Raw genomic sequence first — 27877 nt, forward strand, 5'->3', positions numbered from 1 at the left:
ATGGTCCCCTTGGTGCTGTTCCTGAGGAGGAGGAGGAGGAGTGCCCCAGCCCTGGCCTGCAGGGCACAGGAGGGCAGCAGCTGTGCTGTGGGCATTTCCTGAGCTTTGCCTCTGCTGCAGGTCCCAGGTGCATGGTCCTGCCTGTCCTCTGCCCTGAGCACTGGCGAGGGCAGGAGGGGACAGCTGGTGGCTGCCTGGCCCAGGACCTGTGGCTGAGGTGCTGCTGGTATTGCTGCTCTCAGGCCAGGCTCCAGCAGGAGCTACCAGGGAGGCTCTGCATCCCCTGCCAGGGGACATCTCCCATCCCAGTGCTGGCTGGGCACACTGGGAGCCCCAGCAGGGACCAGGAAATAGCCAGACAAACCCCTCAGCCCCTGCTGTTGTGGGCAGAGAGCCTGGCAGAGGCTGTGCCCATCAGTGACCCCATACCACTACTGCTAGTGAGCCATGAGGCCAGTGAGATCACACTGCAGGGATAACATCTTCTCAGTCCTGAAAAGAGGCCTTGAGGTGACCTTCACCTTCCTGCATGCTGGGCCCAGGCTCTTCTTCATCCTGAACATCAGTCAGGCTTGTCTGGGATAATTTCTGCCACCCCTTTCACCGGTTTCTGTTCAGGTTTCTCTGGCTGCCACGCACAGCTGTGCTGTACAGCAGTGAGGCGTGCCCAGTTCAGTGCAGTGCCTGCCTGCTGGAGCTGCTGTGAGGGGGACTGAGCACTGGAGGCTGCCCAGGGCTCCTCCTGCAGCCCAGGCTCGTGGTGGCTCCTGCTGTCCCAGGGTGTCCATGGGGAGCTGCTGTGCTGTGCTGCCCAGGGGCAGCTGGCTCTGGGCACTCGGCCTGGGCAGTGCCCATCACTCAGGGAAGGGCCTGACCCTCCCTCAGCCCTCCAGGGGTGTGTGGGGGGAGGAGGCTGCTCTCTGCACTCTGACCTGTCCCTCTCTCCCCTTTGCAGTGGCTCAGAAGGTGGTGGCTCTCCGCAAGAAGCACCAGCTGTCCATCGGCCCCTGCAAGTCCCTGCCCAACTCACCCAGCCACTCGTCTGTTTCTGCAGCCTCCATCCCTTCTGTGCACATCAACCAGGTAGGGAATGGCAGGGAAGAGCCCTGACCTGCTGCTCTGCTCCCCTCAGGGAATGGCAGGGGAGAGCCCTGACCTGCTGCTCTGCATCCCTCAGGGAATGGCAGGGGAGAGCCCCAGGTCTCCTGAGCTCTGCTCCCCTCAGCCCAGTGGCCAGCAGCTCAGCCTGGGCTGGTCTGGCTGTCCTGGGCTGGCTCTGGAGCAGGGTGGTGCCACCCTGGTGCTTTTCCCGCAGCCCAGGGGAGCTGTGGCTGCCCTGTCCCTGCAAGTGTCCGAGGCCAGGCGGGGCAGTGGGGCCTGGAGCAGCCAGCTCTAGTGCAGGGTGTCCCTGCCCATGCAGGGGGTTGGAGCTAGGTGGTCTCCAGGGTCCTTTCCAGCCCAAAGCACTCCATGGTTTCATGGTTGTGTGGCAGTTTGCTTGCCCCGAGGTCACGTTTCATGTCTAAACCTTTGTGTGTAGCTCACATCCCCAGGCTGTGTGGTGCTTGGCAGACACACAGCAGAGCTGTCAGAGGTGTGGGGAGCTCTGGGGCAGCACAGGGCTGTGTGGGAGGGTGGCTGGTGTTCTGGCTGCCCCAGCTGGGCGGGCACAGCTTCAGCTGCTGCTTCCCTGGGCTCGGGAAGCTGATGGTGTGACTGCACATCCATCTGAGGGGATGGACCTGTCACAGCTGGGTTCAGTGCTGAGCTGGAGGTTCCCTCCCCTCGCCAGAGGATGGCTCTGTGCTGTGGGTAAGGGTTTCCAGGCTCTTGGTGTGGGGATGGGGGATGCTGGGGGCGTTTGTTCTGTGATCCTGGAGCAGAGCTGGGGCAGGACAGGCTCCATGGGGAGGGCCTGGGGAAAGAGATCCTTTGGGCAGCCACCTCACTGCATTCAAGCTTTGCTGCATTGCCAGTGCCCACAGAAATGCTGGCCAGGCAACTGGTGAGGGAGAAAGGGAGATCCTGGGCTCCATTGCTCCCCAGGGCACTCAGAGATTCCATCTCTGGAGCAGCTGGCATGGGGAATCCCAGGATGTGTGACAGGGATTGCAGGAGATCTGCCTGTGCCTGGGGGACAGCACATGCGGATGATGGGTTTCCAAAGGGATTGATTGCCTTTGGAGCTCTGGGGGGGTCAGAGCCCCAGAGCCCTGGCAGGACTCCCCAGCACAGGAGCCTGTCCCTGCACAGCCCTGAGCCACTGCAGCCACAGCTGCCTGCTGTAGAGGCTTCTAAAGATGGATTGCAGGAAGGTGAGTGTGCAGAGACCTGTGCCAGCTCCCTGGTGCTCCAGGTCACCTGGACACCAGAAGGTTCAGGTGGAGTCTGTGCAGGTGGGTGGGCTGCTGGGGAAGGCAAAGCCAGGTTCTGTCAGGTGTGCCTGTGTCCAGAAAGATGGGGACAAGTTCAGTGGGAGACATCCAAGGTGGAGAGCAAAGTCCCAGGGAAATACAGATTTGAGTGTCTAATGCTGAGTGGTAATTGGAGGGGTTTATTAGAAAATTGTGTACAGTGTGAGCCTGGTTGGGAAGGAGAGGCCACCAGTGCTGCAAGGGAAGCAAGAGGCTGATGGCCAAGGTCAGCATTTCTCAGGGGAGCTTAACACTTTTTGGGTGTTTTCTTCCATGTCCAAAGTGTGAGAAAGGCCCCCATAAATCCGTGTCCCTGGCACTGGCTGTGCCAGGCAGGCAGTGTGTATGCTGTGCAGCTGGGAATTGTTCCCTGTGCCCCTGGGGATGGGGCTGCCAGAGCCCTGGGTCCAGCCATGGGACTGTGCATGGAGCCTGTGGGAGGGAAGAGACCCCACACAGGAGGAAAGCAAGCTCTTGGCTGGTTCAGCTGAGGAGTGAGTGCAGTGACAGGCCAAACCTGAGCTGAAATGCACAGGAGTGACATGACAGAGCTCCTTAAGGAAAGGCAGCACTGAGCAGGAGGGATGGGTTTGGGACTGGCTGCGGGGAAGCAGATTTTGGAAGAATTTCCTAAGTGCATGTCCTGAGCTTTGTGAGGTGTTTGCTCAGAGCTGTCCCTGCTCTCCTGTCCCCCCCACAGAGCCCCTCTCAGCACAGCTTGCAGCTCTGTGTAGAGGTGGTTCTCTGCCTGTGGGGAGCAGCCCTTTGCTGTCTGAGCCTTGCTGTGCTCCTGCCCTGGCTGCAGGGGTGTGGGGAGCTGTGGGGGAGCAGAGCTGTGCAGGGCAGTGCCACAGCTCCCAGGGGCTGATGGCCCTGCCCCTCCTGCCCTAGCAAACCTGGCCCCACAAGGGTGATCACAGTCAGTTTGTCCTCCTGGGCTCTGGTGTGGTCCCAGCACCAGCCCTCTCAGTGCCCATGGGGCCCCGTGCAGCAGTGTCTGCCCTGGTGCTTTCATGCCTGTCCCCGTGACCAAAGACACTTCTGAAAAGGGTGAGGCAAGGTGAGTGTCCAAGTTTAGGACAAAACTGGGGGAAAGCCTCCAAAGGAGCCCCCCAAAATAAACCCCCCTCACAATTCCTCCCCCCCACTGGGCTCGGAGAGAATTTTACTCGGGGGGAAAAGTGGAAAAAACTTGTTTATTAACAAACACAAGGAAAACACTTCCCAGCAACAGGAAAGTACAATCCCAGATGACAAAAGAACTGTTTTCACCGAAGTGAGAGACGGTCGCTGCTGGGAAGGGCGAGAAGCTTCTTGGGCAGGCTCCGGAGGCAGTCTCTGATGCTCAGGTCCCGTCCGGAGCCGGTACAGATCTTGGAGCTGAAGGAGAGAAGGGGGAGGGGAAGGCAGCAGCAGCCAGGGCAGAGCTGGGGCAGCAGCAGCAGCAGCGGGGCAGAAGCAATAGGGCAAAAGCAGCAGGGCAGAAGCAGCGGCCGGGGTAGCTAGCGCAGCAAGCAGCAGCAGCAGCAGCAGCAGCCGGGGCAGCAGGGCCAGCCAAGCAAGCACAGCCCGGGGCACCACCCCCCCAGGGGGGGAGAAAGGGCACCGGCGGCAGCTCCATGCAGACAGCGAGGTGTGGGAGCGGGAGAGGAGCAGACAAAACACCAACCCAGGACAGTGAGTGATCGTAAAAAGCCATTTATTTACCTGCTCTTGCATGGGCTTGGAAGTGAGGTTCTGGAGCTGCTCCCCACTGTCCCCAGGCAAAGTCCAGGTGGCTTTGGGAAACAAGTTCAGCCCAAAGTGATGTTCTGACAGGGAGCTGGGCAGAGCAGCCCCCTCACCAGGTGTGTGCTCAGGCTGCCCATGTGGGAGGGCACAATGCCAGTTGTGCTGGGAGCAGCTCCCTGTGTCCCAGCTCTGGCCCAGCCATGCATGGGGGCAGCTCTGGGCAGGGCTGGGCAGGCTCACTCTGCCAGGAGGGACCAGCTGGAGCCTGACAGGCTGTTTGTGGAGCAGGGCTGCACTCTGCCATACCTGAGGGCCTGGGCTCTCACCTGGTTTCTTATTTGCTTTTGCAAGTCAAAGAGCAGTAACTGGCACAGGGAAAACAGGAAAAAGGCTCTCAAGGTAGAGTTTAGGAGCACAGGACTTACCATGGAGATGAAGAGGAGAGGAGCCACACAACACAATTAGGAGCTTTTGTTTGCCTTGTGCTGCAGGTATCAGTGCACAGGTGAGACATGCACTGATCCCCTTCCCTCCAAGTGCTGCCTGCTGGGGCAGGAGGAGCCCCTGGGGCAGTGGGACTGGCATTTAGGGGCGGGAGGAGCCCTGGGGCAGGGATTGGCAGTACTGCTCTGGGCTGGCCTGGCCCCTCCTTCAGGGACAGCACTGTCCACTGTCCAGCTTCTCCTGGGACTGTGGTGCTGTGGATGTGCCCTGGTCTCCTTGCACGTTGTGTGAGCTTCTTAGGAAACAGCCAAAGGCCCTGGTTTCATTTCTGCCTTTGGGAGTTTGGGGTTTTTCTCTTGTTCTGCAGCAGTGCCTGGAGCTGGAGGACATTGCTCCATCCCTGGGGAGGGAGAGGGAGCTGCAGGAGCAGGTCAGCCCTGGCCAGGGCTTTCCAACAGTCACTGGCTGTGCTTGGCAGCTCCCTGACCCGGGTGCTGTGCCCAGCACCAATCTGGTCCAGCAGCAGCCAGGGCCAGCCCTGGAGTCCCTGGGGACACAGATCTGTCCCTTTGGCCCTCCCATGGGTGAGGGGTGTGGGTCTGCACCCACTGGAGCAGCACCTTGCATTCCCCAGAGGCCAGCAGCCCCAGGGAAAGCTCCCAGCTGCTGCCCTGGGCTCTCCTCTCTGTGTCTTGCCCACACCTATGGCTGAGTGAGCGAGCTGGGTGGGTTTGGGAATCCCACTCCTCACTTGGCCTGACTCCCATCCCCTCCCTCCTGGCAGCTCCTGGCCCTGCCTGCAGGGAGGGGATGGGAGTTTCTTGGGCCAGTGGGTGCTTGCAGCACCTACAGAGTTGTTCTACCTGATTTCCTCACTTTTGCTGCCCTGTTCTGAGTCTTTCTGCTGGGCTTCTGGGATGCCTTTGGGAGTTCCCCAGGCTGTGGGTGAGTCACTGTTGTGTTTGCTGTGGGATGGCAGTTTGTCTTTCTGCCAGGAAACTGGTTCCCAGCAGCTGGCAGGAGGTACCAGTGCCCCATGCAGGTACCTGAGGGGCTGGAGGAGGGAGCTGGGTGCCCCTGCTCCTTGGGAGCTGCTGCCATCCCCCCACCCTGTGCTCTGGGCTGCCCAGTGTGGTGGCTCCTCTCCATGGCTCGGTCTGCACGGGCTCTCTGGGGCCTCCATCCAGCTCAGAGAGAGATCAGATGAAAGAGGTGGCAAATCCACATTTGCAGGTGGAGTGGAGCCCCAAGGGCAGCTGAGCTGAGCTGTTGCAGTGCTCTGTGTCAGAGTGCAGGAGCTGCAGCAGGCCTGGCATTTCCTGCTGTGTCCTGTTCCTGCTCAGCCCATGGTGCCCACACTCCATCATCCATGTGCTCCTCTGGCTTCTCCCTCCCCACAGACAGCAGGCTGCTGTTTGCAGTTTGTGCTCAGAGCCCTTCCTTGTCCCAGGCCTTGTTACTCCAGAATTCCAGCCCTGAGCTCCAGCTGCCTTTGCCCTTCCCAGCACCCCATGGCTGCTGGTGCTCTTCCATGGGTTACACACTGATAGGAGGGGTTGTCCCACAGGTGTTAACAATTTCCAGTTCCCACCTTCTCAGATTCCAGTGGTGGCCACAGGTGGCTGTTCAGGTCCCCTAGCAGAGCACCTGCCAGTAGCAGACATGGTGCTGGCCCAGAGCTGGCACCTTGGCAGGGTTCTCCCACATCCTGAGGTTTGTCCTGTCCCTGGATCCCAGCGGTTCTGGGGCTCCTGCTCCAGTGGGGAGCATTGCTCTCAGGATTGCCTGAGCCACTGTGTCTTTGTAGACTTTCTCCTCTGCCCCCAGACTGGTGGCAGCTTGCCTTCCTAGCCTGCTGTGAGCCATCCCCCAGCCCAGAGCCCTTCCTGAGCTCGGTCTGTGGGACATGGCAGGCTCAGAGGTCGGTGTCCTTTGTCCCTCAGGGACAGTAACCTTGGCTCCAGCACCGGGCAGACTTAGAGGCCAAGGAAGGTTGTTCTGGCCAGGCAGAAATGACCCACAGCACTGCTGGGAGTAAGCAAAATACAAACCAGGCTGTAGCAGAATTCCTTCTTTGATGCTTTAGTGTCCATCAGCTGCATCCCCAGGGTTTGTTCCAGCTGCCCTGGCAGGAGCTCAGGCTCTGCAGCCTCCTCAGGACTGTCTCCTCCCCACAGTCACAGCATCCTGACCTGCTGCCAGCGTTACTGAGACGTGGCAGCAGCTGCTCTGGGAGGGGAGCCATGCCCAGCTCACTGGTCCTGTGGCAGCTTGTCCGTGCTGCTGCCTCCTCCTTCTGCTCCTAGCACCCGGAATATTTCCCTTTCTTTGGCCTGGTCCCATGTGATGGGTCAGTTTAGCACAGGCTGCAGATGCACTCAGTGGGCCTGGTCTGCAGCTCTTCCTTCCTCACAGCTCCTGGCAGCTCCTGTGGCTGCTGGCCCCGGGGTGCCAGGAGCTCTCTCTGTAGAGGCTTCACAAGCCACTGGCAGGTGACTTTGCCCCTTTGTGTCCCTGGTGGTCCCCCCTTCCCTGGGGCTTGGCAGCAGGACCTGCTCTCAGCCTGCAGAGCAGCTTCCAGGCCACATTCCCTTCTCTGGACAGAGTTCCCAGCCTCTTGTACTGTGGGAAAGCACAACAGACCAGGTTCCCTCTTGTTCTGTGTTTTAAGGCTCCAGAAATGTTCCTGTTTCTAGCCAGGCTGGGATGGTCTGAGCCACCCACCTGCTCACAGCATGGAATTACTTTCCTTGCTCTGCCTTTGTGGGGAGCAAGCTGAAATGCTTGGGTGGCTTTTTTTTTTTCTCTTAGGTTCTCATTGTGTGTTTTCTCCCATATCTCCTGTCAAATACGAGGGGATCCCTGGCTTGGGTGAAGGTTGCACCCCTCTCTCAGACTGGGCTGTGGGTCACAGCTCTGCCTGTGCAGCCCCTTTTCACACTTCTCTGAACTGCTTGTCTCAGAATCAGGGGATGGGGGTCTCTTCAGCACATCATCACCCTTCATGGGCTGCATTCCTGCTCAGTGTGGGTGGCATGGAGGAAGTCAGTGGCCATTGGTGCCACACTCTGCAGCTGTGGAGCTGGGAGGAGCTGAGCTGGCTCTTGGTGCTGGAGCTCCCCTGCCCTTCTCAGGCAACTCCTCCATGAGATTCTGAAATACTGTTCAGAGCTGCCCAGGAGCTCAGGCTGCCGTGTGCTGTGTCACAGTGAGATGTCCTGGCTGCAGACCTGAAATGCTTCCATGCTGCTGCTGTTTCTGGGATGTCCCTCAGCCCCTGTCCAGGGCTGCCCACACTGCTGCCACGGGCAGGGAGGGGAGGAGCAGCCTTGTCTGGAAGAGGATGTTGGTGACATGGTGCATGGCTGCAGGGTTGGATCTTCTACTGCCACGGAGTCAGTGAGGTGCTGGTGAAGCCCCTGGTGTTCCCAGGCACAGGCCACTGCAGCCGTGGCTCTGGTGGACTGCAGGCACAGGAGGTGTGTGCCAGCCTCAGGCTGTGCTCAGAGAGACCCCCAAACCAGCAGCAGAGCTGGGTTTCACACAGAGTGTGAGCTTGAGGTGGGCTCTCTGTGCTTCAGGGCACGGGAAGGTGAAGGCTAGAGTCCTGGGGACATCCATCCCCACTGGCATCACAGCTGTCCTTGTGACACAGGGAATGGATGAGTGGGACTGGGAGCTGGCCAGGCTTGGGCTGCCTCGTGTCTGCTGGGCTCTGGAGAGGAAGGGGGTGACTGCCCGAGGAGAATGACCCCAGTCCTGTGTTCTGGGAGCAGGGGAGGTGCCCTGGCTGTGCCCCTCTGCTGGCACAGCTATGTGGGACCCTGCTGCCTCAGGCCTTGTTCCACACCTGTGTTTGAAAGGGCTTCAGCTGGCTTTCTCTGGCCATTCGCTGCCCTTCTCTTTGATGTCAGAACCTGAACGTTTTACTGGTGAAAAAACTAGAGCAGAAAGAGGAGAGGCTTCCCAAGCCCCTGTGTTGAGCAGGAGCAGTGCCTGGCCCTGGGTGTGTCTCTGGGTTGCCCAGAGAGGTTGTGAGCTCCCCATCCCTGGAGGCGTTTGAGGCCAGGTTGAATGGGGCTTGGAGCACTGTGGGCTAGTGGAAGGTGTCCCTGCCCATGGCAGGGGGTTGGAACTGAATGCTTTTTAGAATCCCTTCCAACCAGAACGATTCCATGATTTTTTGGATGTCACCCAGTCCTGGCGCTCGCTGCCCTGGCGTGAGGCCGTGTGGGGCAGGTGTGCTCCTGCAGCCCTGCCCCAGGCAGCCCGTCCCTGCCCTCCCTGACCATCCCTCTGCCCCTGCAGGCCACCAACGGTGGGGGAGCCTTCAGTGACTACTCGTCGTCGGTGCCGTCCACGCCCAGCATCAGCCAGCGCGAGCTGCGCATCGAGACCATCGCTGCCTCCAACACGCCCACGCCCATCCGCAAGCAGTCCAAGCGGCGCTCCAACATCTTCACGGTAAGCAGCTCGGGGAGCAGGGCTGGCTCCACAGGGAGAGGGCAGGGCAGGGCAGGGGCAGGGCAGCCTGGGCTGTCCCGTGGGCAGGGTGACCCTGCCGTGCTGGCAGGGGAGGCACCTGCAGGGCCCGGGGCCGTGCTGCTGCAGGCTGCTTCAGGCAGAGCGTGCGGGCATGGGGAGCCCCTGGCAGCAGGACATGGCTCACACACAGCTGTGCCAGGCTGCACTCTGGGCGTGCAGGGGGTGAGCTCCTGCCGAGGCAGGGAGCGCAGCTGTGCGTGCTCAGCACCAGTGACTGCCCCTCTGCTGCTGGGGCTGCAGGCCCCGAGCGTGGCACGGAGCCCCTGCCCCTGGGGCTCCTGTTTGGTGCCGCTTCTGCTGTGCCTGGTGGTGCTGTGCAGGGCTCAGCACCTGGCACGGGCCCCACTTGCTCCCGTTCCTGAGTCCTGTGTGCCTGGGGCAGCGCGTGGGGGCTGCACTGGGTGTGGAGGGAGGGAGGGCAGAGGGGAGGCAGCAGAGCTGTGGGCCCCAGGTGGAGCAAGTACATTGCAGCCCTCAGCTGTGCTGGGTGCCTACAGCCTGCCCCTCTGCACGCTCTCACACCATGCACACCCGCCCACGCAGGGTGCCCGGTCCTGCCCTCACTCTCACCCTGCTCTGAGCGCAGCCATGAGTGTCCCCTCGCTGTGAGCCCACTCGTGTCCCAGTCCCGTGTCTAGCGTAGGTGTAGCCTCTGTTCCTGTGTGCGTGTGCAGGCTCCGGCCTTGCTCCTCTGCCCATCTCAATGTGCTTCCAGCCACCATTGCTCAGCACACTGTGTCTGCTGTCTGTGGCACTGGCACCACAAAGCCCTTGTATGTATTGCACCGTGTCACCCCTGTGATCAGCCACTACTGCTCTGAGCCAGATCCAACAAATTCCGTGTCCTGTGCCCCATTCTCTCACTGCACCACTGGCATCCCAGATTCCCCACTCCCTGTGCTGGGAATGTGCCCGTCTCCCTTGGCTTCTGGCACCCTCCAGCTTCTGTGCTGACCTCCCGAACACTCTGTGCATTCCCCGCTGCATCTCCTGCACCCCCAGCTCTCTGTGCACGCCCCAGGCCCACGCTCACCTGTCCGTGTGCTGTGCTCCACGCCCTCCTGCCAGCAGACACCACCCTGCAGCAGGTCCCCACTCCCAGTGCATGCTTGTTCCCTCACTGCCTTCCCCTCCTTGTGCTCTGCCCTCTGCAATGCCCTGGAGCTGTCCCAGTGCTCTGGAGCTGTCCCAACGCTCTGGAGCTGCCCAGTTCCTATGGAATGCGCTGTACCTGTCCCAGTGCCCTGTCCTTATGCCCTGGGGTTTTCCCTGTGCCCTGGAGCTGTCCAATTCCTCTGCAATGCCCTGGAGCTGTCCCAGTGCCCTGGAGCTGTCCTTGTGCCCTGGAGCTGTCCCTGTGCCCTGTAACTGTCCCAGTGCCCTATCGCTCTTCCCCGTGCCCATGCTCTGTGCCCCAGTGCAGCAGCTCTGGCAGTGCTGTCCCTGTGCCCATGCTCTGTGCCCCAGTGCAGCAGCTCTGGCAGTGCTGTCCCTGTGCCCATGCTCTGTGCCCCACTGCAGCAGCTCTGGCAGTGCTGTCCCTGTCCCCATGCTCTGTGCCCCAGTGCAGCAGCTCTGGCAGTGCTGTCCCTGTCCCTGTGCCCATGCTCTGTGCCCCAGTGCAGCAGCTCTGGCAGTGCTGTCCCTGTCCCCGTGCCCATGCTCTGTGCCCCACTGCAGCAGCTCTGGCAGTGCTGTCCCTGTGCCCATGCTCTGTGCCCCACTGCAGCAGCTCTGGCAGTGCTGTCCCTGTGCCCATGCTCTGTGCCCCAGTGCAGCAGCTCTGGCAGTGCTGTCCCTGTCCCCATGCTCTGTGCCCCAGTGCAGCAGCTCTGGCAGTGCTGTCCCTGTCCCTGTGCCCATGCTCTGTGCCCCAGTGCAGCAGCTCTGGCAGTGCTGTCCCTGTCCCTGTGCCCATGCTCTGTGCCCCAGTGCAGCAGCTCTGGCAGTGCTGTCCCTGTGCCCATGCTCTGTGCCCCACTGCAGCAGCTCTGGCAGTGCTGTCCCTGTCCCCATGCTCTGTGCCCCAGTGCAGCAGCTCTGGCAGTGCTGTCCCTGTCCCTGTGCCCATGCTCTGTGCCCCAGTGCAGCAGCTCTGGCAGTGCTGTCCCTGTGCCCATGCTCTGTGCCCCAGTGCAGCAGCTCTGGCAGTGCTGTCCCTGTCCCCATGCTCTGTGCCCCACTGCAGCAGCTCTGGCAGTGCTGTCCCTGTGCCCATGCTCTGTGCCCCAGTGCAGCAGCTCTGGCAGTGCTGTCCCTGTCCCCATGCCCGCCGTTCTCTGTGTCACACTCTGCTCTCCCATCTGCTCGCCGCGCCGATGCCATGATGCCGCCATGCCGCCATGCCACGCGCCCGGACTCGCCGCTGGCTCTGTCCCCGCTCTCTGGAGCCCCGTGCTCGCTCACGGGGTGGGCACACGCTTGGGGAGGAGGAGGGGGCTCGCTGCGGGGCTTGGCTTGTCGCTGTGGCGTCATCGTGCGTGCGGTCTCACTGCTCACCATGGCTCACGCTTGCTCTGCGCCGCGCGCGGTCACCTCACTGCTTGCTCTGTGCTGCTGCACATCCATGGCTCACCTTGGCGTCTTCACCCATCTGGTCGTGGCAGCAGCAGCAGCTCCCGACACCCACCACAGCGGGACAGGACCAGGAAGTGCAGGGAGGGAAGGGAAGGAAGGGAAGGAAGGGCAGGCTGTTTTGTGCCGCTAGCTTTTCCCAGGCAGGCAGCGCAGGTGTAGCCAGCAGCTTCGTCCTCGGGGGGTCCCCAGGTGGGCACAGTGTCTGAGGTGCAGTGCTCGGCCCAGCTCTGGGAGCCTCTGCAGCCCCAGCCCCGAGCTATGCCTGACTCCTTTCCTCCTTCTCCTTTCCTCCCCGTTCTCCTCCTCTTCCTCTTCTACTCCTCTCCTCTTCTACCCTCTCTCCCACTGCCCTCCCACTCCCTGTGGATCGCGTTCCCCCGGGGGTCAGCGTGCCCCAGAGCTCCAGGTGGACACAGACTGTGCCCAGCCCCTCCTGGCCCAGCCCCAGCCCCCTGCTGCTGCCGCTGGCGCCCCTGTGGCCTGTCCGTGCTGTCTGCTGGCACCCATCACTGACAGACTCGTGTCCGTGTTCTGAGTATAACTTGCCAAACTCTTTATTCTTTCGATATTTGCAGATATGTGCCACTGTTTCCAACTTTTCATCAACAAAAAGGCCTTTCCAACTCCTTCCAAATTAGAAGATCCAGGTGGTTACACACGGCACCTCTGTACAAATTCTCTCACTTTTCATTGCCTCTCCAGGGCCGGATAAGGGATGGGCACTGGGATTGATCTAAGATTAGAGGCTCGCCCGCCCTCCAGCCAGCATGGGTCCCCCCCTCGGAGACACGCAGGAGCCTTTTAAATCCCCCCAATGTAAAGTCTAGGAAGCGCTGAGACGGCCTGCGCCTGCACTTTAAGCTGGGACATTTCTGGGCCTGCTGGACGCTGTCTGGGCACTGCCCCTTCTGGGGATGCCAGGCGGACGACCCTGCTGGGATGGGAAGACCTGCAGCCGCACCGGGACCGGGACAGCGTGGAGCTGGATGGGCCCAGAGACGCTTTGCTGCTGCCGCGGGCGCCGCTCGCGCTCCGCTCTCCTCCCTCTGCACCTCTGCAGCCTGCATGGACTCCTGCTCCTCCTCCTCTTCTCCTCGCAGCCGAGCAGCCAGCTGTGTCTCTTTAGTTTTCTTCTCTTTCGATCTCTTTGTTTGGTTCTGGGCCCCCAGTCTGGTGAATCGGTGTCCCAGGCGCGCGGGGCTCGTGTCCCTTTCTGATCCAAAGCACACGGGGCCCTCCTGGACTGAGGGGGTTGTAGGACGCTCCAGAGAGATGCTGCCGCTGCCTCCTGCCATTGTTGTGATTCTGAATGTATTGGTTGTGCTCCATGCCATGTATGACTTGGTATTTCCCTCTGTCCTAAGCACTTTGAATGAGTTCTGCTCAACAGACTGTAAATTTCATATTGTATTTATCAGAGTTTGCTCTCCCTCGGGCGCTGGTGGGTCCTGCTCTCGCCGCTCTAGACGTGTGGTAGATATTTATTGTCCATGCTCTTTTGTAAGGGGCTGGTATCTCTGCCCGGTGACCTGTGCTACTTTGTATGGTGCAAGTGTGTTACCAGAATAAATCTGTTGGATTAGTAGAGGTGTGAGTTCCTTCACTGCCTGAGCCTCTCCTGCTTCCATCCATGCTCCACCTGCATCCCATGCCATTTCTGTCTGTCGCCATGTCCTGTGTGCCCCACGGGAGGGGTTGCCCTCATAGCCCCGCTCTGCCAGGAGGAGGACAGCTCTGCTTGCAGTGGGGGGAGAGGAGAGGAGAGAGAGGAGAGCTGGCTGGGGCTGGGCCGAGTGTCCGAGTGTCCCTACGGCGCCGGGTGAGGGCCTGGGCGCTGGCAGGGCCGGCTGGGAGAGCAGGGCTCTGTTCTGGAGCCCGCTGGGACAGGGGCCCGTGTCTCGGGGTCCCGTGCCCGGCTCTAACGCGCCTGTGTCTCTTCTCTTCCAGTCCCGGAAGGGCGCGGACCCGGAGCGCGACAAGAAGGTGCCGGAGTGTAAAGCGGACAGTATTGGCAGCGGGCGGGCCATTCCCATGAAGCAGGTTCGGTGCTCCCCTTCGGCCCCGCGAGACCCCGCGGGCTCCGGGCAGCGCGGGCTGGGGCCTCTGCTCAGCGCTGGGGGCTCCGGGGGCTCTGGGGCTGGCTGGAGCCCCTATACCAGGGGGCTACACACCCACCGGGACCAGCAGCTGTGAGCCCTGGCTCGGGGCTGGCTGGTGACCCCAGGGACTGCCTGGGGGCTGGCTGGGGGCTGGTTGGAGCCCCTGTGCCTGGGGGGCTGCACACCCACTGGGACCAGCAGCTGTGAGCCTTGCCTGGGGGCTGGCTGGTGCCCCTGTGCCCGGGGGCTGGCTAGGGCCTGGTTGGAGCCCCTGTGACCCCAGGGTTGGCGGGGGCTGGCTGGAGCCCCTGTGCCTGGGGGGCTGCACACCCACTGGGACCAGCAGCTGTGAGCCCTGCCTGGGGGCTGGCTGGTGCCCCTGTGCCCGGGGGCTGGTTGGAGCCCCTGTACCCGGGGGCTGGCTGGTTCCCCTGTGCCCAGGGGCTGTTTGGTGTCCCCCTGTACCCGGGGGCTGGCTGGGGGCTGGCTGGTGCCCCCGTGCCCGAGGGCTGCACACCCACCAGGATCTCCTGCTGCTGCTGCCGTGCAGCCCGTGCCGGGCTGGGTGGGAGCTGCAGCAGTGGCTGCAGAGCAGTTCCAGCAGATGGCATCCATGCCCCACTGCAGCCTCTCTGCTCCTCTTCTCTCCTGTTCTTTCCACTCCTGCTCCTGCCAGGGCAGGAAGGGGGTTCCTGTCCTCATGGGCTGCTACAGAGAGCTGTGAGCGCAGTGCCCACACCGTGAGCCACTGCGAGTCTGAGGGAGGCACTGCTTCCTCCAGCAAGAGCTGGAGCTCCAGCTCCTGCCTCCTGGCTTCCAGGGAGCCTGAACTGCCTGGGTCCACGCCACACTGGTGCCTGCCCCCGTGTCCAACACTGGCAAGCAGTGGTGGCTGATGTGCCAGCGAGCCAAGCTGTGTGGATTGGCTGGATGGTGTTTCCATCAGAATTTCCTTGCATTTCAGGAAAGACTGATCTGGCTTTGCTCCTGCCTTGCACCTTGTGCCCCTGCTGTGGATGCATTTACCCTCTGCTGGCCCCTCTGTGCCCCATGTACCCCCCAGCTCTGCCAGGGCTGAGCACAGGGCCAGTTGTGTCTCTGCATTGCAGGAAGGTGGGATGTGAGGCAGGAGAGTAGAGGCTCCATCCCTGCCAGGTTCTGGCTGCCTGGTACAATTCTATGCTGGGATTCCATGGGGAAGGACTCAGTGAGGCCAGGCTAGCTGGGAGTGTGGGTCAGAAGAGAGACCCTGCTCATTGCTGGAGCTGCCAAAGCCCCTGCCCTTGCCCACCCTGGAGTGATGCTGAGGCAGGTGTGTGCAGGGCTGTTGGTGCCCCGGGCACGGTCTGTGCTGAGAGCAGGCTGGGGTTGGCAAGGCTCTGGGAGGGTCGGCTCTGGGGCCAGGAGCAGTGACAGCAGCAGTGCCAGGGTGGGGACAGTGGGATCTCACACACGGGGCTCTGCTCCTGAGGTGCCCACGTGTGGCACAGCCCCAGCAGGAGGAGGCAGCCCAGCTGCACGGGGCCGTGCCCTGCTCTGGCAGCACACGGCCTGCTGGTGGGCAGGGGCGTTTTGTGGTGGGTCATTGTTGGTGTGCAGGGGTTCTTTGTGGTGGGTTGTTGTTGATGTACAGGGGGTTGTTGGTGTGCAGGGGTTGTTGATTGCCCTGGATTCTTTGTTTGCAGTGGCAGAGCCCCTATGCTCTGGTTTGGGGTCAGCAGGGGAAGCAGTGTGTGGCTGTTGAGTGGTGAGGTAGAGGAGGCAAGAGTAGAGCACTGGAGCCCTCAGTGAGACCTGGCTTGGTTCCCAGGTCCTGCTGCTGCCCTGCTGGAGGGCTGGTCCTGCAGGGACCTGAGCCTCTCGTGCCTGGACCTTTGTGTTCCTTTTCCAGGGTCTGCCCCACCCAGCAGGGCAGGGTGATTGCTTTACCTGCTCCTGTGTCTCCAGGCTGCTGACAGGGCCTGGCCTGTTGGTTTAGTGGGATTAAGTCATTCCATGCTGTTCCTGTGTGAAATGGGGAGAGCAGGGACCAACAGAGGTGCAGGTCTGCAGCACAACCTGTGCATCCTTTCTGGGCTTTGCAAGGAGGAGGAGGTGGCAAGCTGCTGCCTGGTGCAGGACTGGGCAGAGGGACCCAAGAGGGACTCACAAGGAGAGCCTGGAGCAGAGAGTTCCCATGGGAGGTGCAGGTCCATGCTGGGTTCAGGACTGCCAGAGCTGCAAGAGGTGATTTCACAGAGGTCAGAGATCCTGGCAGTGTTTCTACAGGAGCATTCCTGGGGGAAGGGGTGTTTGACAGGTGGGCACAGCAGATATCCACACGTGGCTTGTTGGGAGGGGTTGTTGGGGGGTCCATAGTGGGGTTGGCCCTGCAGCTTGGCACACTCCTGCTGTGGCCCTGTGCCACACGGAGTGGTGGCTTGGTGCCACCAGTGGGGACAGGAGCAACGACTGCCAGGGGGTGCAGACTGTGTCACAGAGATTTGGGACAGGGGGTGCTGGCTCTGGTCTCTGGTATGGATGTGCCCCTTCTGGAAGATGGTGGAGGTCTCACAGCTTGCTCTCTCTGAGGCACTGGAGAGTGGGGCCTGCAGTTAGTTTTCCTCTTGGACTGGTCCTGCCCAGCTGTAAGAGCAGAGAAGCTGGAGGGTTTGGGGCAGTAGTGGCAAATGGGCAGGATCTGCTGCCTGGCCTTGTGGCCAGCCTTGGACTGTGGGCTTCCCTTGGCATGGGCACTGCTGGGCTGGCACGTTGGTGCTGTGCTGCTGGCAGGTCACCTCGGGGGAGCAGGGTTCCTGTGCATGGGAGAAGGAGGCTGCTCTGGGCTTCCTGTGCCAGCCAAGGGCTGAAGGCAGCATGCTGTGGGGCAGCAGGCTCACCCATGGCCCCATGGCTGCAGGCACTGTGATCCATGATCCCTTCCTGGCCTCTCTGAGCACAGAACAGGCTTTGGGAAATGCTGGAGCCTCCTCAGCATGAGAGAGCCGGGTCTGCATGGAGCCAGGAAGCAGGAGCTGGGCTGGATGCTGCAGAAAGAGGAGCACTGGGGAGTGCCTGAGGAGGGGTGTGTGTTGCTGCTGCAGGGTGCTTGGTTGTCACTTGTCACTGCCTTCTCCAGCACAGCACCTCTGGGTGACCTGATCTGTCTCCCTTATGCATGTCTGGAAAAGATGGAGCTGCCAAGGGGACAGGTGAGACTGTGGCTGTGGGGCCCCACCGAGCTGGGACAGCAGCCAGGCACCCTGCAGGCAGCTGGTGCCTCTGCCAGGGCAGCTCTGTGCAGGACTCAGGCCTGTGTGCCAGTGTCCTTGCGGTGCTGCTCTGCCAGGCTGGCAGAGTTCCTTCGTGGCCGGACATCTGTCCCCAACAAGTGGGTTAATGATGCCAGGAGTCAAAGCTCCTCAGCTCTTCGTAACCAGGAGAGAGCTAATTGCACATCCAGCAGATCTGTGTGGGAGGGCTGCGAGGAGCACGCTGGCAGCCTGGGGGTCCAGTGGAGCACACTGGCAGCCCGGGGGTCCAGTGGAGCACACTGGCAGCCTGGGGGTCCCGAGGAGTGTGCTCGCAGCCCGGGGGTCCCATGGCAGCCCGGGGGTCCCGTGGGACACGCTGGCAGCCCGGGGGTCCTGTGGCAGCCCGGGGGTCCCGTGGGACACGCTGGCAGCCCGGGGGTCCTGTGGCAGCCCGGGGGTCCCCTGGAGCACACTGGCAGCCCGGGGGTCCTGTGGGACATGCTCGCAGCCCGGGGGTCCCCTGGCCCTAGCCCTGGCCCTGGCCTGGCTCTGCTCGGGGTCCCCTGCTCTCCAGCAGGGCCCAGGGCGGGCGACTCCTCCTCCTTGGGAGCTGGGATCATGCTGGGAGCTTAGATTACATTTAAATTGCCATTTGCATTTTCCAATCAATACGCGACTTCACAATTAAGTTTGGTGTTAAAATTCTTAGCAAAAAGTGAGTGGAAGGGAGATTTGTGGAGTAAACGAGTCCTCTGGGGGCCATCGCCGCTGCCTGCTTCATTACGCTGCATATTGCTGCTGCTGCTTTTCCCGAGCAGCGGCACAGCCCGGAGCAGGGCTGGGGCGGGACACGGGGACAGCGAGCTGGGATGGGGACACGGGGACAGCAAGAGGGGCTGGGGCCCCCTTGTGTGGGACACGGGACAAACCTGGGGAGCAGCTGGTCCCTGCAGGTCGTGCCAAGGTGCAGGATGAGGCTGAGGGGCAGCACAGGGACACTGGCTGCTGGCAGCACAGGGACATTGGGTGGCGGCAGCACAGGGACTCTGGCTGGTGGCAGCACAGGGACACTGAGTGGTGGCAGCAGGGACACGGGCAGACCCTCGCCATGGGTGGCTCCCCTGCTGGACTCCTGTTCCCACCAGGGCTGCAGTGCCTGCTGCTCCAGCCCAGCTCTGGGTTTGGGTGTCCTGGCTTGCTGCAGGCTGGGGCTCAGGAGCTGCTCTCTTCCCAGCTGCTCTGCAGGCAGCCTGTGCTTGGGCAGGCTGCAGGTGCTGCACTGGGGGCTCCAAGGTGCAGCAGGTTGGAGTCACATCGAGGAAGGAGAGGAACAGTTCTGCAGGGTGCTACAAAAGGCCAGGTCAGACTGGAACTGAGCTGGGTTTAAGGCCAGAAGGGAGATCATCATGCCCAGAAGAGATCACTGTGTCCAGAAGGAATTGTCCCACTCAGAAGCCAGAGAATTCCACAGTTCTGTTCTGTTGGCTTTGAGTCAGATCTGTAACTTCAGCCTGGTCTGGAGCAGATTTGTTTGAAAAATACCAAACAAATGTTCTGAATTCCAGAGAATTCACCGTTTACCTGGGTGAGCTGGTGGATGTTGAGCTGGCTTTGTGTGGGAGGAGGAGCAATTGTTTTCATACCCTGTATGGGAAATGTGTGTCCCAGCTGTGGTGTTAGAGAGAACAGTCTTGGCTGGGCCCAGAGCCAGTGCCGAGGAACCGTGGGTGCTGCTGGCTGTGTGTGGGAGGATGGCACCCAGCACCCAGCAGCTGCCATGGCATGGCATGGCATGGCATGGCATGGCATGGCATGGCATGGCATGGCATGGCTACCACCTCGCCTGGCAGGGGCAGGGACACCAGGATCCCCCCTGCCCTGGGGAGGAGCAGTGTCCATCCCTGCAGGATTTGTGAGCAGGTTGGAGTGGCGTGGTGCAGCTGAGCCTGTGCAGGAGGGAGGGATGAGGTGAGCTGCCAGCCCTCCTGCTGCTCTGCTTTGCTGAGTGTCACAGGTGGGAGCTGACACTGTGCCCTGTCTGACCCTACAGGTGCTACCAGACCGAGGTGCCTTTCTCTGAGAGCCCTGGCAGCTGCTCAGTGAGGGCACACCCAGCCCAAGAGTCACAGCTGGGCTGCTCCCAGCCAGTCCCTGTGCAGGGCCAGCCCTGGCAGCCACTGCAGGCTCCTGCCATCCTGAGCAGGGCTGTGCCTGTGGGGACAGTCACTGCACTCATTGACACCATGCAGTTGTTACGTTTTTCTGCTTTTATGTTTTCTTGGGGTTCATTTTAGCAAGGCATTGAGGAACGGGGTGGCTGCACCTCTCTAAGTCCTTCTGTTGGACGCAGGTTTGCCATTTATAACCACTCTTGTTCTCAGACATGGATATGTGTTGAGACCTTGCACTTGCCCCTCCCCTCCCCTCCCCTCCCCTCCCCTCCCCTCCCCTCCCCTCCCCTCCCCTCCCCTCCCCTCCCCTCCCCTCCCCTCCCCTCCCCTCCCCTCCCCTCCCCTCCCCTCCCCTCCCCTCCCCTCCCCTCCCCTCCCCTCCCCTCCCCTCCCCTCCCCTCCCCTCCCCTCCCCTCCCCTCCCCTCCCCTCCCCTCCCCTCCCCTCCCCTCCCCTCCCCTCCCCTCCCCTCCCCTCCCCTCCCCTCCCCTCCCCTCCCCTCCCCTCCCCTCCCCTCTCCTCTCCTCCCCTCTCCTCTCCTCTCCTCTCCTCTCCTCTCCTCTCCTCTCCTCTCCTCTCCTCTCCTCTCCTCTCCTCTCCTCTCCTCTCCTCTCCTCTCCTCTCCTCTCCTCTCCTCTCCTCTCCTCTCCTCTCCTCTCCTCTCCTCTCCTCTCCTCTCCTCTCCTCTCCTCTCCTCTCCTCTCCTCTCCTCTCCTCTCCTCTCCTCTCCCCTTTGCCCATCCCTCTTTGCCATAGCTTTTCCCTAGATGTGCTTGCTGTGAGCATCCAGCTGTGATTCCAGGGGTGTTGCTTGCCCCTGGCAGACTTTGGCAGAGCAGGAGCTGTGGTTCAGCTGCCACAGGCCCTGTTCTCACCAGCTCCTTCTGCCTGCTCCTCACTGAGTTCTTCAGCCCACGAGGGCGAGGTACCAGATCTGACACGGGACCTGATCCTGCCCACACACAGCTCTGCCCTGGCCTCTCTGCCCTGGCCTCTCTGTTTTGCTCTTCCATCCCTGCATGTGTGGGAGGCAGTTTCTTTGCTGCTTGAGCACTGAGTGGGGTGGTCTTGAGGTTTCTGCCGGCTCTGCAGCGTTTATTGCAGATTTCACGGTCGTGTCTGCCAGTGCTGTCCCCCAGCCCTTCGTGCAGCAGCAGCAGCTCAGTCTCCAGGCACGGCCATGGGGCCCCCAAATAATGCTGAGGCTGGCAGGGCTGAGATTTCTGCCCAGGTTTTTGCCAAGTTAAGAGCAGGCAGTCTGGGTGTCTGTCCAGAACTTTCGGAGGGGCCAGGCCTGGCAGTTGGTAAATCCACTTTTTCCCAGACTTTGTTACTCATTCCTGCTTTTGTCCCCCCATGCTGTGTTCCCCCCAGCTGACAGAGTGCTTGGTGTGCTGTCCCTGCTCCAGAGCCCTTGCACCTGATGTCTGCCCCAGCTTCCTTCTCCCTCTCCACCTTTGTCCTTACCTGCTGCATGACAAATTGCTTCTGGAGGTGGATTTCCTGGGGAGACAAAAAGGAATGGGGAGAGGATGAGGATTGTCTGTGCTCTGAGCTGTGGTTCAGTGGAGTTAGTTCTGGGTTATCCTGGGGGTAAGAGGGAGTTGGGCACATGGGAGTGCAATAGTTTCCTGGGAGTGTGTTCTGCCAGTGACAGCAGGGTGGGTCTCAGGTGAAATCCTGGTGATCCTAACTCTCAGCTGCTCAGGACCTGCACTCCCTTCTGGGATATGTCCCTGCTCTGTTTGACAGCTCTCAGAATCACAAGCAGGCAAGAAAAAGTGCATCCCTTGGGAGACCTGTGTTTAGAGTGTTGTTTCTCAGTCAGCCCCTGCCTGTCCCCAGTTTTCCCTGCCCTGACTGTCCCTCTGTGCTCTGGGTGGTGGGAGAAGGCCTGGGAGCAGTCTGTGTCTGGTGGGGAGGTTGGCTCTGCCCTCTGTGTGCACTGCCCTTCAGCATGGAAGAGTTTCTCAGGGGATGTGTTTTGGGACACCAGAGGATGTGATGGGTCCCTCAGAGGAGCTGAGCATTGGCACTGACGTGTGGAGACCCTCATCCCTGGAGGGGAGGGCTGTCTGTGGGGACTGGGGGGCTGTAAGGACCTGCAGCCCAGGGGAGCGAGGGAAGGCTGACCTAGAAGATGTTTTCTGGAGTCTGCTCGTTCCTTCTCAAATTCCAGTCTGCAAGGGGCAGTGCTGGCAGGGCTGGGGGGTCAGGACCAAGCCCCAGGTGAGACTCTTGTCTTGCAGGGCATCCTCCTCAAGCGCAGCGGCAAGTCCCTCAACAAGGAGTGGAAGAAGAAGTACGTGACCCTGTGTGACAACGGGGTGCTCACCTACCACCCCAGCCTGCACGTGAGTCCTGGGCTGGGGCAGGGAGTGGGGTGGGCAGAGCAGGGTCCCAGGCTGTGCTGCTGCTGCAGTGCTCCTGTGCTGCTCCTGCTGCTGCAGTGCTCCTGCTGCAGTGCTCCTGCTGCTGCTGCAGTGCTCCTGTGCTGCAGTGTCCCAGGGCTGTGCTGCTGCCGCTGCGGTGCTCCTGTGCTGCTCCTGCTGCTGCTGCAGTGCTCCTGCTGCTGCAGTGTCCCAGGGCTGTGCTGCTGCTGCTGCAGTGCTCCTGTGCTGCTGCTGCTGCAGTGCTGCTGTGCTGCAGTGTCCCAGGGCTGTGCTGCTGCCGCTGCGGTGCTCCTGTGCTGCTGCTGCTGCAGTGCTCCTGCTGCAGTGCTGCTGCCGCTGCAGTGCTCCTGTGCTGCTGCTGCTGCAGTGCTCCTGCTGCAGTGCTGCTGCGCTGCTGCAGTGCTCCTGTGCTGCAGTGTCCCAGGGCTGTGCTCCTGTGCTGCTGCAATGCTCCTGTGCTGCAGTGTCCCAGGGCTGTGCTGCTGCTGCTGCAGTGCTCCTGTGCTGCAGTGTCCCAGGGCTGTGCTCCTGTGCTGCTGCAGTGCTCCTGTGCTGCAGTGTCCCAGGGCTGTGCTCCTGTGCTGCTGCAATGCTCCTGTGCTGCAGTGTCCCAGGGCTGTGCTCCTGTGCTGCTGCAGTGTCCCAGAGCTGTGCTCCTGCTGCTGCAGTGCTCCTGCTGCTGCCATCGTGGCAGAGAGGGGCTGGGGAGACTTTGGGAGCAGATGGAAGTTCTGGGCTCTGCCCTGGGCAGGAGTTCAGTGCTGGCCAGCCCCAAGCAGCCTTTTCAGCAGACCTGGCTCTTGCCAGGGTCTGGAGGAGGCTCTCTGTGTTTGTCAGTGTTGGGCTGCTGGAAGCACGCTCTGTGCAGGGCTCACTGGAGGCTGCAGCTCTCTCCTGTTTGCCTGCTCAGGCCAGCAGGGCAGGGCCTGCCTGCAGGGTGAGGAGCAGGCAGGGAGCTCCCTGCAGCCGTAGCTGCTGGTGCCATTTGGGTGTGGATCGTTCCCTGGCTGCTGGGTGCTGGCAGAGGGAGGTGGCTGCAGAGCCGAGCTGCTCTGATCCCTGTCTGTGCCTGGCTCAGGCACGCAGCTGCTGCCCCATCCATCTCTGTCAGCTCCCCACTGTGGGGCTAATGGCTTCTTCCCTGCTGCCCCTGGAGCACAGTGTGCTGCTGCAGCACGGACAGACACACCTGTGACAGCCCCAGCCCCTCTGCACAGACAGACAGACGGGCAGACGGGCAGTGCTTGGGCTGCAGGGACAGCAACAGGGTGCTGCAGCTCTTTGGAGTGTCCCCAGGCCCTCAGTCTGTCCTGATCTCCTCAGATGGGTGCTCTTGGACTGCCCTGGCCTCAGTGCTAACCCTTTGCCATGCTCAGTTACTGAGCTCCAGAGCCCCTGGAGCCTCCTGTCCTGGAGCTGGAGACCCAACCATTGCATTTCCTTTCTCTGACAGGTTGGAGATTTTTCTTAGAGTCCTGAATGCCCATACTGTGCTGTAGTCTGCAGTTCTCCAACTTTGTGACCCCAGTTTTTGGTCTTTGGAGCACCAGACCAGGAGGGAGTGGCTGCTGCTGCCATCTCTGTGTGCTCACCTGTGCACCTGTGTGTATGGGCTTATCATATTTCCAGCATGGAAATTACCTTGCTATTACCATCAGCTGTGGAGGCAGAGCAATTTCTGGGTTGTTGTTCAGCTACTCTCAGATGCTGCTGCTGCCACACACCAGGCCTTTTTTCTCTCCTTTTTTCACCATTCCTTCCTCAGGGGGTGATGGAGATTGATGCCACTCACTTTCCTTCCTGCACTCCAGTGTTTCATTTCATTATTGTGTTGCCCTGGGAAGAAACCTGGTTTGCTTCCAGCTGGTGCCAGTGGTGATGCACAGCTGAGGGTGGTGCCTCTGTGCCCAGCCTGCAGGGCAGCTCTGGACCTTGCCCCTGAGATAGCAGCTGTGTCCTGGCTGTGTTTGCCTACAGGGGTGTGGATGGCACGTGGCAGGGAGCGTGGGGCTCCTCAAGGCTGGGCTCTGTGCTCCTGGGCACTGCCTGCCCAGGGGCTGGGGACAAGAGGGGACAGATCCTGGCAGCCTGCACCGTGTCCCATGGCCTGCTGCTGTTCTGGCAGCGTGCTGGTGCATCCCCAAAGCCTCTCTGCCCCTCTGTACTGGGGCAGACCTGCCTGGAGGGGTAGATGCAAGGACAAGCAGGAGGAGGAGGAGGTTGGAATTGCCAGAGGAGGAGACAAGCAGAGCACATTGGGGTGGCACAAACCTGTGCTCCCGAGGATCCCAGGCTGGCTGGGGTGAGGGGAGCTGTGGGCTAGAACAGAGCACAGAGCAGCAGCCAAGGGGACATGCAGCATCCAGCTCTTGCCGTGGGATGGGGAGTCCCAGCTCCTTCCTGCCTGTCCCACCACGTGTCTGGGGGATGGCAGAATTCTGGGTGCAGCTCAGGGTCCCTGAGGGCAGGCTGAGCCTTGCAGGAAGAGTCCTCGCTGCCCATCAGGATCTTCAATGTCCCACAGCATTTTTGTGCTCTTTCTGTGTTCCCAGGGCTGTTCCTTGGCATGAGTCAGGGCAGTTCCTCCCTTGTCTTCTCTTCCATTCTCTCTGCATTCTCTCCCTGTCCCTGCTGGGGTGGGTGTCAGCACCTCAGAGATCAGCAGCCCTAATTTGCTTCTCCTCCAGGGCACATCTGGCCAGGGTGTGTCTGCCCCGTTGGATGGAGGTCAGGCCCCTGATTTTACCAACCAGAGCTTCCTGTGGAGCTCATGTGCTTTTGGGAGTTCATCACTCAGTCTATTTCTGGATCTAGATCATGGCCCCTCCAGCCCAACTGAAAAGTTTCCTCAGCAGGAGTCAGGAGTGAGCTCTGGGTTTGCACGTGCTGGTGAGCTGGCCCAGGCCTGGAACTGCTGTCCTGGAGGGAGCAAATCTGCCCTGGCCCCAGCCCAGCCTCGTGCTCAGAGCTGTGGGGCTGCCAGTGGTTCCTGCCCCAGTGCCACAGTGCCTCTGCCCCGGAGCCCAGGTGGGCCAGGGACAGGCAGGTGCAGGGCTGATCCTGCCTTCAGCAGAGCTTTCCTTCTCCTGTGCCTCTCCCTTTCTGTGAGGCTGTGCAGGACAGGAGAACAGGTTGTGTGAGAGCCTGGTGCAGTGTGCCATCCCTTCCCCAAGGGCTCGGGGAGCTGTGCTGTGGGGAAGGGGCAGGGCTGAGCCCGTGCTGCACGCTGCCAGGGAAGCAGCTCCCATTTTGCAGCCAGTGGAGCCATTCACACAATCACCTTCTGTTAATTCTATCTGCAACATCAATTAAATTGTTTGTAGAAACTAATTGAATGTGGCTTAATCACACATCTTAATAGCTTTCCACGCTTTGAACTCGTTGTTAATTCCAGTAATAAAATGAAATGAGAGAACTGGCTGGGTAATTAGCGAGGAGGCTTGGGAAGAAATTGCAGTTTTATGGTGGGTAATAAAAGGCGAGCGGCAGTGACCGCTCGCTCGGGCAGGCAGCGGCGAGAGCTTTGCTGAGTGAGGGAAAGTGCAGCCCTGAGAGAGCCTGCCAGGGCTGGGAAAAGGGCTGGGACCAGGGCTGGAACCAGGGCTGGGAAAAGGGCTGGGACAAGGGCTGGAACCAGGGCTGGGACCAGGGCTGCACAGGGCTGGGACAAGGGCTGAGAAAAGGGCTGGGAAAAGGGCTGGGACAAGGGCTGTGCCAGGGCTGCACAGGGCTGGGACCACGGCTGGGACAAGGGATGGGAAAAGGGCTGGGAAAAGGGCTGGCACCAGGGCTGGGACAAGGGCTGTGCCAGGACTGTACGAGGGCTGGCACCAGCCTGCACCCTGCTGCTGGTGTAGGGGCACCCAGGGCACTGGGAGTGCCAAGGTCTGAGCCAGGCTGCCCAGCCCCTGTGGGCATGGGAGGGTGTGTGGTGACCTCCTTGTGAACTGGAGTAAACCCAAGCCCCCCAGAGCAGCTGGGAGGCACAGCAAGAGACACAGTGATCAGGAGGGATTTGGAGTCTGCAGCCTTGTTCTGACTGAAGGCTGAGGGCAGAGTGATAGCTACGGTCTGCACATGGGGCTTTGGTTGTATAATGGACTGTCGACCAGAAGAAATGCTGGAAGCACCAAGTTTTGAATAATAGGAAGCTCTGCAGGAGAATGAGCAAGGGAGTTACCTGAGTTCTGTTGGTTTGGGTTTCTCTTACCCCAGCTGTGACTTGAGAGAGAATTTTTAGGTATCCCATTGCTTGTACTGTACTTCTATTCCATCCCATCCCATCCCGTCCCGTCCCGTCCCGTCCCGTCCCGTCCCGTCCCATCCCATCCCATCCCATCCCATCCCATCCCATCCCATCCCATCCCATCCCATCCCATCCCATTGTTAGCTGTTGCTGTTGAGTGCTGGGCTGAGCCAGGGCTGGTGGGGAGCAGGAGTGCTGAGCCAGGGGTGGTGGGGAGCAGGAGTGCTGAGCCAGGGGTGGTGGGGGGCAGGAGTGCTGGGCTGAGCCAGGGATGGTGGGAGCAGGAGTGCTGAGCCAGGGGTGGTGGGGGGCAGGAGTGCTGAGCCAGGGGTGGTGGGGAGCAGGAGTGCTGAGCCAGGGGTGGTGGGGAGCAGGAAGTCACCTGTGTGCCTTTGGCTCCATCTGGTCTCTGATCCCCGGCCGTGCCTCCCCACGTGGGCTCGTCCTGGCATCCCACAGGCTCAGTGCTGGTTCTGGGGCTGGGGAGCTGGGTGTGTTTGTGTGGGGCAGGGCTGACCCCTCCCTTCTGCCTGTGCTGCAGGACTACATGCAGAACGTGCATGGGAAGGAGATTGACCTGCTGAGAACCACGGTGAAGGTGCCGGGCAAGCGTCTGCCCAGGGCCACGGCAGCGCCCGGCGCCAGCCCCAAGGCCAACGGGCTCAACAAGGACAGGAGCAGCTCTCAGCTGGCAGCAGGCACAGGTAAGAGCTGCTGTGGGGGCACAGAGCCAGCATCCTTGGCTTTGCTGGGCTGGGAGCACAGCCCCTTCTGAGGGCACTCCTGGCTGGCTTTCACCACCCTGGAGGAGCCCCTTTGGTGGGCATTAGCATTTCTGTGCTCTCCCAGGTAAGCTGCTCTTAGGGGTTGTGCTGCTTGGTGGCCAGGACAGAAGAACATCACTGGCAGTGTGAACCCTTGAGGAATTTTAAGGCTGCTGAGCTGCTACACGTGGTCAAAGCTGCTGCTCCCTAAATCAGGGAAATCCCAAGGCTCTTGGCTCCTGACAAGTTGTCAGAATTCTGTTTCTTTCTGGTTTTGGGACCCTGTTTCCTCCTCACTTTCCCCTGGAGAAATGGTGAGGATGTGGTTTGGGGTCATCACTCTGTGTGTACACTGAAGAGTTGCCCCAGAGTGTGGTGAGGTGGGAATGGGAGGCTGGCTGCCCTCTGGCCTCTCACAGAGTTCCTGCCATGCTCCTTCCTGCTGCTGCCATGGGAGCTTCTCACCCTGCCTGGGGGAGCTCTTGAACTTGGGGCCCACATTTCCCAGAGCCTTTCCTGTGCTTGGGGCTGGTGTCCTTGGCCAGGGTGGGCAGTTCCCACCTGCCTTCTGCCCAGCTAGCTGCTGGCACAGTCTGGTGCACAGGGAATGGAGAAGGCTCTGGTTGGGATGCTGAGGGAGTGCTGGTGCTGTGCTGGCCACAGAAACCCTTCTGAGCCCAGGACTGCTGCTGAGGTGAGCTTGGGGGCACATGCCCTTGTTGTTCATGGCTGCTCTGTGCCCTGCTCTGCCCCTGGCCAGGGGCTGTCAGCACAGAGCTTCAGTGCAGCTGGGCTGAGTGCCAGGAGCTGCTGGATCACACACAGACACGGACAGGCAGTGGGGCACAGTGACATCTCTGCTCTCATGGTGCCATCACGAGCCACCCAAACCCAGCCTGCTGCTCCTGTCAAGCCAGAGGTCATCTTGGATAATCCATCTGCCTGTCCTTGCCTTGGCTCTCCACTGTACCCTGCAGCTCTGTCACCACCAGCCACGCTCAGCTGCCCCAGCGTGGGGACAGTTCCTGATCCTGCTCAGGGACACTTCTCTGCCTGCCTGGCAGAGCTGCCTTGTCTGGGCTCTGGCTGGGCACAGGTGTCAGAGCTGGGGGCAGGATGCAAACCACAGAGGAGCTTATGCTGCTGTCCAAGCAACTGCTCACTTAGCCCCTTACCCTACATGCAGCCATGCTCCTGGTGCTGTTGGGCTGACCAGGAGCAGGGTGGGATGTGCCTGGGTTGGGATGTGCCTGGGTTGGGA

At 61.0% G+C, this 27877-nt stretch overlaps 1 protein-coding gene across 4 annotated transcripts in view; it reads left to right on the top strand.

Annotated features, from left to right (window-relative positions):
* The window catches only part of AGAP3 (ArfGAP with GTPase domain, ankyrin repeat and PH domain 3), a 116825-nt gene that overhangs the window by 53243 nt on the left and 35705 nt on the right, over window positions 1–27877 (top strand). For 3 of the 4 annotated variants that reach the window (XM_056484189.1, XM_056484188.1, XM_056484190.1), the window contains exons 7-11: window positions 956–1083; window positions 8898–9053; window positions 13659–13751; window positions 21463–21567; window positions 26394–26556. In XM_056484189.1, the coding sequence (XP_056340164.1) occupies window positions 956–1083; window positions 8898–9053; window positions 13659–13751; window positions 21463–21567; window positions 26394–26556 (645 nt within the window). Of the gene's footprint in view, window positions 1–955; window positions 1084–8897; window positions 9054–12286; window positions 13297–13658; window positions 13752–21462; window positions 21568–26393; window positions 26557–27877 lie in introns of those variants that run through there. The other variant, XM_056484191.1, reaches the window with a different exon arrangement.

This window comes from Oenanthe melanoleuca, chromosome 2 (genome assembly GCF_029582105.1).
Source record: "Oenanthe melanoleuca isolate GR-GAL-2019-014 chromosome 2, OMel1.0, whole genome shotgun sequence".
NCBI classification, from domain to species: domain Eukaryota; kingdom Metazoa; phylum Chordata; class Aves; order Passeriformes; family Muscicapidae; genus Oenanthe; species Oenanthe melanoleuca.